This window comes from Etheostoma spectabile, chromosome 24 (assembly GCF_008692095.1).
Source record: "Etheostoma spectabile isolate EspeVRDwgs_2016 chromosome 24, UIUC_Espe_1.0, whole genome shotgun sequence".
Classification (NCBI taxonomy): domain Eukaryota; kingdom Metazoa; phylum Chordata; class Actinopteri; order Perciformes; family Percidae; genus Etheostoma; species Etheostoma spectabile.
In genome coordinates, this window is record NC_045756.1 from 288,511 (window position 1) to 297,989 (window position 9,479).

Genomic DNA, 9,479 nt, shown 5'->3' on the forward strand with positions numbered 1-9,479 from the left:
AAATAAGAGAGATGTGAGAATGGGAATGATGAGTAGATAGTAAATAATAAGTGAGATATTAGAATGATGAATAAATAGTAAATAGTAAAGTAGGATTAATGCTAATTTGATTTTGTCTTCTCTAATCTTCTTGGCCTTCACTTTTTCGATAGACCGAAACATAGCAGCCCTCTTCTCCTCTTCCTCCTTCTGCTGCTTTGCTCGTTCAGCCTCTCTATGTGCCAAACCTTTGGCCAGCCTCTGTTCCTCCGTCAGAGCCATGGTGGCACCTTCTCCTCCTGCAAGGCCTTCAGCTTCTCACCAACAATCTGCTTAGGTAACTGCAAATTACTGAAACGTCGGACCCCTTCAGCTTTTCTTTGCAAGAGCTTTCTCTCCATTTCAAGCTGATCCTGTTTGGTTTTCTGCTCCTCTGTCCAAAGTGTCTGCGCCTCTCTCATCCTGTTGAGGTTTTTTTCTGGACATATCCTCCAGCTTGTTTTGTAAAACCTGTTGTTTTAACTCAGCTGTTTTTTCCGCCTCCCGTCTTAGATCGTGTGCATGCTTGTTCATCAAGGCTACGGAGATATTTGGCATATTTTGGTTCCTGCAGTCTCTTTCCCTCTTTTAACAGATCCCTGTTTTTTACTAGCTGTATATTATTTTCTACTATTGTGCAATTTTGAAGCTTCTTCTGAAGGCGTCTCTCCTGCTCCAGTCTCAGAGCTTCTTCCAGTTTTGACTTCATAATCTCCGTAAATCATCTACCATTTTAATCATATATAACCTTTCAAATGCCACATGCACCATAAAAATAGAGTGTACCACTTTATTTGAATGACATAGACATTTATAATCGAGGAATATTCATCTAAAAACATTAAAAGTATAGTAAACACTAACAGGGTTTTCACAGTGTTGTATTAATACCTCTAATTAAGCAAATGATGTAATACTTCTTCCAAAACGGCTACACTTGGCAGCATGAGCTCTCATCTCACACACAGCCTGGCGCTCACACCATGACAGCGTAGGCTGTCCTGCAAATGCAACCAGCTCAGTCTGCATCTCACTTTTCTAATCAACAAATCTAATTTTCCACTCGTAGAAGCGTTCAATACATGCATCATAATATCGTCTAGGCCTATGTTTTACTGAGGGATTGGGAAGGGGCTAAATGATTAGCAGCTGACGCATAGAAACGCTTAAAGGCTAACAAACATGCTAATGAGCTTCTTCACTCCATGTCCATTTCCACGGTAACAGATGGCAGTGACGACACAGGGCTAATGTTAACGTTCAGTGATTTGGGAACTGAACATGCTGAACAACGCTGTTAGAGTGGCAATCTGTTCAGTTCCAGGTTTCAGGCTGTTGTTTCCCAAGGAATAAAACAACTTACAGTTCTTGGTTTCAGTCTTTTGCATTTTAATTAAAACAGAGTTAAAGGTTTTTGAGTTTTGGCTTACACTACGACTCCATGTGAGTGATAAAGTTTCTCCAAGCAAACCTAGAAGTTGAGGATATGGCAATATAGGCAGTAAAATGAATGGACAGAGTGACGCTGTAGACTTCGACTGAGATAATTATCTATCAGAAGCTCTTTTCCGGGGATGGCTGACGACGTAGATGTGACGTGAGCAACCTGTCTGAAAGTTGTAAGTCTTCTGGTAGCTGTGCAAGAGAAATCTGTTTGTTTGTGGGAAATAAATGTTACTTCATATTAATTCAACAACACACTGAAGTATTTCCAATCCATCAAAATGTTGCTGAAACATTTTGCTCCAATGCGTTTCACGGCCTCTCTACGGGCTTCTCCCTTGACTGTATGCCTCCAAATGCCAAATAAGCATCAACATGATAAACAAAGACCTTGACAGGTGTTAACCATCCATATTTAATATTTGAATCTAGTTTATATTTTCTTATGTCAGCTTTGGAAATAACTGTTAAGCTGTAGCGTCTCCAGAACTCTTTGATTTGTGTTGAGAGGAAAATGATTGACATGTTGTAAAGCTGTTTTTGTTCCAGCTGATGAATCCAGGGTCACCACAGTTGCCATATTTTCGGCTTTCAGTTTGCAGCGTTCACAGGAAGTGAATTAGTTCAGGGTCCCTCTTTAACCCGCAGGTCCTGTGTGGGCAGACAGCCCAAAACATCCTCTGCGTAGAAACCTTTAAATTGCTTTCAAATGCTTCAGTTTCCCTTACTTATTCTCCATGTAATAGGCAGTGGTGTTTCACAGACATGAGGCAGGAGACGATATGCAATGTCCCAGAAATTTGTGTTACACCCATACTCTGTATAATATTAATGCATCCAGTTCAGCGAAGTAATGCAAATGCGGAAGTGCCTTAAAGCTGCTTTCTATCTGATCTCCAGCAGGGGGCGTCACATGCGATGGCAAAAGGACGTTGGTTTCTGCAGAAGTCTGTGAGAAAGTGACCCACTTCTCATTTGATTTGTGCCCTCAGTCAACATTTTCATGATGTTTTTATTGTCTCAATCTAGTTTAGTTTGAAGTCTTCTTCGCAGAATGATGTTCATTTTTTTGAATCATGGTCTTGTTGGTGTTAAAATTGGCGATAAAGCAGGGGGTGTTTTAGGGTCTGGCTATGATGTGATGGCCAGTGAGTGTTTGTAACGTAATGTGGCTCCTCCCTCACTCCTCTCTCACTCCTTCCTCATCTAAAATCATTACATCCCCAACCAGGATGGCTGCGTCCGTAACGGGAAACTCTACGACTCATAGCAGATCTCCACAAACCAATGGGTGACGTCACGCATGCTCCGTCCATTAATATTAACTGTCTACGGTAATACCCTGCTAGACTACCAAATGTGGAGAAATCACAGCGTCGTCAGACTAAATTGCCATTTTGTTTTACTTCATTCCTTCTATTTAAATTACTGAACACACTGGAGATCCAAGTGGTGATCCAAAGGTCTAAAAACCAACGAGGGTAATCATGAATACTTACAATTGTGGCGGTGCTGTTTATAAATGGTCAAATTAGCAGATTGAACAATGAAAATAATACTGAAAACACCTTTGAATATTGAATATTTGCTGACTCTCTTTAAGTCCACATTTGTCTTAGCAGTTACATTGTCCCATGAATTGTTGCTTGGGGCAACGAACGTTAAATAAAGATAATTATGTTAACGCGTTATTGAACTCTACAGTTAAAAATGCTGAAAAAGAAAACGATTCAACAAGAGTAATATTTTTTGTAAAAAGTTTTTGTCTCATCTGAGGACATTTTGACACAAACACAATCCGATCAATGCGATTAAACACCAGCACAAAAAGACAATTTGCTACTAAAGACAAATTGTCAGTATCAATATTGAAAACTTATAGCGGTATTACTGTATATCAGGGAAAGGCTCATACTCACAACAACAAATCCACAAAAAATGAAATCTCTCCATTAGCAGCGGCTAATTATCAAGTATCTCGAGGCTCCAGTTTATTTATGAAGCAGCTGAAACCAGACAGTGGAGTACTGAGCTGGGATTATTACACAATTAAAACCATCAATAATGTAGATGAAAACAACTCAGCATCCCTGTTTGTTTTACAGTGTGTACTGCTGTTTTATACAGAACACATAATATTGTCTTTGCATAAATGATGGGAGCTCACTCCTGCCAGATTACTCCCATCCTGCAGCAGCACAGGATTGCACGGGATTACGTTTTGGCGGTTCGTCTTCCTGTCTCGCAGCTTTGCATAAACTGTGAATAATGAAGCTCCTTAATGTCAAACCTTCATTCTGCTTGCTGCTGTCACTGTGAAAAGGTCACCGGGGCACTGTGAGGATCCAGTTTGACCGGTAAAGACATAGGTTTCCTTTGGCATTTATAATAGTCAATGCATAGTTATTTGTAATTGCTGGATCATTTGTCAATTTTCAGTCAGTAGACATTTACAAAACATGGACTTCAAACCCAATTTTAGTTGTCCTTAAAGTTGCTAATCAGAGTTCATTTTTCCTTATTGTCAAATGAAAGAAAACTCCGCAAGGCAGTCTTTGAAAAAAGTCTCTAATGACCTATTGCGAGGTGCATTATTCAGAAAAGAAATGGGAATTCTGCAACAAGTGCGAAAAGATCATTAAAAAGCAATAAAAAAAAATAAAAAAACGACTTGAGGTAGAAAAATGAGATCCAGAGAGTGGGTGTATGTACATTTTGTCTTTCATATGAACTGTTTTGTGCAGGCATTTGGCATTTGATAAAGCCTCGGGCATATCAACTTTCATTTAAAAACAAAATATCCACCTTTTGAAGACGATTCATTGCTGCAGCTCATTGATATTATGAAGGAGTTATAGGGGGGAGTGGGAAAGCTCAAATAAAGTACTAAACTTGAGCAACAGTTCCATGTGAAGATGCTTTCTTTGTGGTGCAGTGGTTATAGAAAGTGTGAGAAAGGAGCCACAACATGAACAAATCCTCCTTACCTTGGAGTCCTTGACTGGCTGACACTCAATCTGATGAGACACGGACGCAGTCTGGTTCATCTCTGCTGCTCAGGTTCACTGATATGCTCCTCTTATCTCATCCAATAAAATCCCATAAGCTGCTTAAAGTTTTTCGACTTCCTCCGACTGCTCCTCGGCTCCGAGATGACCACAGCAGCAAAGTGATGCTAACAACGCCGGAGGCTGCAGAGCTGCTCTTCCTCGCCCTCGTTGAAGCTTCACTGGAGGCGATACATTCAAACACACAATCTCTTTTTCCCCTCCTTTGTTTCTCTCTCTGGCAATAAGATGCTCTCTCCTGTTGCCTCTCTTCTTCTTCTCTCTCTCATGTGTGCTGCTTCAGATGCGGCTGACAGACGGTTCATAAACCAGGAGGTTTGCCAGTGCCTCCCACGTACCAAGACGCTTCTTCATCAGAATGCAAATGTGCTCGAGGCGAAGATATTTGAGCTGCTTCTTTACATCTGAAGACGACGATGGTGTTGGAAAGCAGCTCACAGCAGGAGGCCTGCTGGTCGGATCAGCCTTGTTTTGACAGGAGTTCCCACTGATGAATGAACGTTAAGCTTCAAACTTTGACCCTTAAAGAACCTGCTGCTTCCATTAAAAATGCATCGAGTGGAGAATTAAAGAGAAGCTATGGGAGAGGAGAAGATAGATAATGTTAGATTTACAGTTCTCATGCTTTATGCACAGTGGAAGGATACTCGGTTTCCAGTTAAACATCTCAAGTACTCATTTTAAAACCACGAGTTTCTGCAAAAAATCTCCATATTGTTGATGTGTTGTGATTTCATTTGGTCGTCATCAAGAATTTCATATTTCTTGATTTGAGTGCAGCCTGTCTTCGTTTTGTGTTTTTGATTTGATATAAAGAGTCATTCTTCTTTTTTTAAGGGTTGTAGTGGAACCTGTTTACTTCCTCAAATTGACCCGTTTGTGTTTTATATCAGAAATATGGATTTCTTTCAACCAAATTGCCCAAAAATTAACATGGATGATTCAATACAATGTTCTTCAGGTAAAATTAATGATTACTTTCATTGAATTTTTGGGGTGTTTTATTTGATCTCACAGCATTTTAATGCTTTTTCAAAACAGTATCCGGACTAAACTCTGAAATCTACCCATCTGTGATCCACTCAACATCCTCGATCTTCACTATTAGTCAAAATAATTCATCATTTCTCAGTTTTTAACTAAAAACTTAAGTATAATTTGATATAAATAAGGTTTTTTGACCATGAATTCCAAGAATAAGTGTAAAACGTATTAAACCAGCTCAGGTTTTTTTTTATTTTTAGAAAACCTTTTTTTTTTTTTTTTTTTTTTTTTTAAGGGTTATATTGGAACCTGTTTACTTAAATACTTGAATCAAAATAAACCCCTTTTTTCACATTTTTTGTGTTTTAAACTAAATTCTTAACTAATATTTGAACATTGCCACTTGTGCACTGTAACTCAATTTCATGCAGGAAGTTAGAAAGTTAGTCATTGTCAAAAATGCTGTTTCCGTGAGACGTTGAACGCCTGGATGTGCTGACTTTAAAGTGGAATCCAGTTTCTTTTCCAGCACATTAAAGAAACAGGATTATCATAAAGCCCTGTACAGATATACAAAGGCCTGGTAGATGTGGATATATAAACGTTGAAAGATGATGCTCAGTGTGGACGGCCGTCAGAGAGTCAGATGGACTAATAAAAAAGACAATAAAAAGCAAACGAGGGGACTGAGTGATTAGTGTTACATGTCCTCTCTGCTGAGTTTAATAGACGTTGAGAGTCCAAATGGGTTTCAGATGCACTGGTTAAATGGTGGAGAACACAAGAGTGAAATATAACTCCACATCCATAACGCTAAGGTAGTCTCACTGGATCTGTATCAGGAAGAAGATCTCTCTCAGGCTGTTTAATGCAGACGTGGGGAGAGGAGCCAACAGTTGTACTCAAGTAAAAGTACTATTACTTCGGAATAATATGACTCAAGTAAAAGTACTATTACTTCGGAATAATATGACTCAAGTTAAAGTACTACTTCTACTTCGATAATATGACTCCAAGTAAAGTACTATGACTTCGGAATAAGATGGAACTCAAGTTCAGTACTTTACTTCGGATAATATTACTCAGTAAAGTACTATTACTTCGGAATAATATGACTCAAGTAAAAGTACTATTACTTCGGAATAATATGACTCAAGTAAAAGTACTATTACTTCGGAATAATATGACTCAAGTAAAAGTACTATTACTTCGGAATAATATGACTCAAGTAAAAGTACTATTACTTCGGAATAATATGACTCAAGTAAAAGTACTATTACTTCGGAATAATATGACTCAAGTAAAAGTACTATTACTTCGGAATAATATGACTCAATTAAAGTACTATTATTCGAATACTATGACTCAGTAACAGTACTATTACTCGGAATAATATGACTCAAGTAAAAGTACTATTACTTCGAATAAATGACCATAAAATTAAAGTACTTTACTTCGGAATATATGACTCGAAGGTAAAAGTACTTTTTCTTATGTTTTTGTCCATTTTTTCAACACTTTTGACGCTTTTTTTCAGTGTTTGTCATTTTTTTGACGTTTTCAACACTGCGTAACACTAACTTATTAACTTTATTTGTACAGCTATTTTTGGAATTGTGGTCAATAAACCTCATTTATAGGAATTATCCTAATGTTTGAGTTAGAAAAGCAGAAATTAGGAATTATTGAGACTAAAATTAAAGGAATGGATGTTGATGATAATCACAGACTGGAATTGTCAACTTTTACTCAATACTATTTCAACAACACTTCACTTTGTTTTCAATGCTATAAATAGAAAAGACCCAAAATTAATGAAAGTAGAGATTTGTACTTGGCAAAGAGCGTTGGAATCAATCATGTTATTTTGGGGAATTAAAAAGAACATTGATATAGACAACATGAGGACAACATGAGACAACATGGGGACATGAGGACAACAGAGGACACATGGGGCAACATGAGGACAACATGAAGACAACATGAGGACAACATGAGGACAACAGGACAACATGAGGACAACGTGAATACAACATGAGACAACATGAGGCACAACATGAGGACAACATGAAGGCAACATGAGGACCACCATGAGGCCAACATGAGGACAACATGAAGGCAACATGAGGACAACCTAGGGCAACATGAGGGCAAACATGAGGCAACATGAGGACAACATGAGGCACACTGAGGCAACTTGAGGACAATACATGAGACAACATGAGACCCATAGGCCACATGAGGAACATGAGGACAACATGAGGACCACATGAGGGAACATGAGGAACATGAGGACAACTGAGCACCACAACATGAGGACAACATGAGGGCAATGAGGACCAACATGAGGAACACATGAGGACAACATGAGGCAACATGAGGCAACTGGACACATGAGGACAACAGAGGACAACATGAGGGCAACATGAGGGCAACTGAGACGAAACATAGGCACATGAGGACACCATGAGGACAACATATGGCAACATGAGCAACATGAGGCACCATGAGGACCACATGAGGACACATGAGGGCAACATGAGGGCCAGACAACATAGGACAACTGAGGACAACATGAGGGCAACATGAGTGCACGTGAGGAACATGGGGCAACATGCGGACACATGAGGACAACATGAAGCAACAGTGAGGGCAACGATGTGTTACCTACTGTCCGATCTTGTACGTGTCCTTTGACAACGTCCTCCAGGAGGAGGTAGCAGCACTGAACAGTGATCGTTGCTGAAATGTTTTGTTATTGATATTGATATTAAAATGGGCAGCGAATGAGGAGATGGTTCAGACTTCCAGCTGATGAAAGAAACCGCCTCATCAGCTGGGGACAAATTAGATTAAGTTTGATGCATTTAGCTGATGCACTTATGCAGATATTTAGGGAGCAGATACAGTTTATGATGTGATTATGTTCTGAAAAGACGTATTTCTTTGTTTTGAATGACCATGAGCCAGAAAAAAAGATTCTTCATTGTCCTTTTTTAAGGAAATTTGTTGCCACAGTTACTACAAAGCCTCACAAAAATACCAGTACACGAATATATTACACACCACAACGTGAGTACATGATAAACATGATAAACATCCACATTTATACACACGCACCCACAGATCTGAAGTACGTCCACTGTGTATTATGAGTTGTGCCGCTTCAGTATAGCCATTAAAATATAAATTGTCATTAAGGCCTAGAAGTCTAATCAACTCTTTACATTTATTCCATGTCCAGAGCAATTAAACACCAACGTTTCTAATTGGAAAAAAGTGTCTCGCTGAAGTTTTGTTTAGTCGAAATAAATTTAAAAAAAATTTTTAATCCTGTTTTTAATTCAGAGTGGATTAGTGTTTAAATTATCCATGTAAACATGAACACAGCAGGTGTGTGTTCACAGCTTTAATGCGTGTGTTGAAACATGTAACGCCACATTAGTTCCACATGGTGGCGATAGAAAGCAACTCAATTAAATCAATTACATTTACAGTTGCATTTAATACATATCTATAATAAACAGGTAATTTGAAGATGTTCTGGTTGCATTGAAATCTATGCTTAAATGATGACGGATGATAATCCACGAGGATTGAAGTACTTTTGTGTAAGTGATAGTACAGACTTGTTAAAATGTATTTAAATCATCAGAAGTAAAGTAGGCTATTACAGTATTTTTAATGTTTGCTGTTAATTTCCACTGCATTACATGGGCTGTTGAGTACTGCTCATTTTATAATGTTGTTCTATGTTTTGATGGTAAAACCCTAATTTTGCAGAGTAACTTTAGCTGTAGGCTTAACCAAGTGTAGTGGAGTCAAATGTGCAATATTTGCCTGTGAAATGTAGTGGAATAGAGCTATTAAACTAGCATAAAATGACAAAACACACATTTAAAGACCTCCAAATTATATTTAAGTACAGTACTTGAATTAACATTAATGAGTTTTATTTATATATAT

At 38.4% G+C, this 9,479-nt stretch overlaps 1 protein-coding gene and 1 long non-coding RNA gene across 2 annotated transcripts in view; one reads left to right on the forward strand and one right to left on the reverse strand.

The window, feature by feature from the left end:
- Window positions 1-4,073, forward strand: part of LOC116673930 (uncharacterized) — a 19,341-nt gene extending 15,268 nt beyond the window's left edge. Inside the window, exons 2-3 of the long non-coding RNA XR_004327920.1 lie at window positions 2,418-2,420; window positions 4,061-4,073. This is a non-coding gene — a long non-coding RNA (uncharacterized LOC116673930). The remainder of the gene's footprint in view (window positions 1-2,417; window positions 2,421-4,060) is intronic.
- Window positions 1-4,850, reverse strand: part of LOC116674242 (inactive dipeptidyl peptidase 10) — a 77,208-nt gene extending 72,358 nt beyond the window's left edge. The window contains exon 1 of the mRNA XM_032506843.1: window positions 4,449-4,850. Coding sequence (XP_032362734.1) covers window positions 4,449-4,508 — 60 coding nt within the window. The 5' untranslated portion in view covers window positions 4,509-4,850. The remainder of the gene's footprint in view (window positions 1-4,448) is intronic.
- Window positions 4,851-9,479: the final 4,629 nt, after the last annotated feature.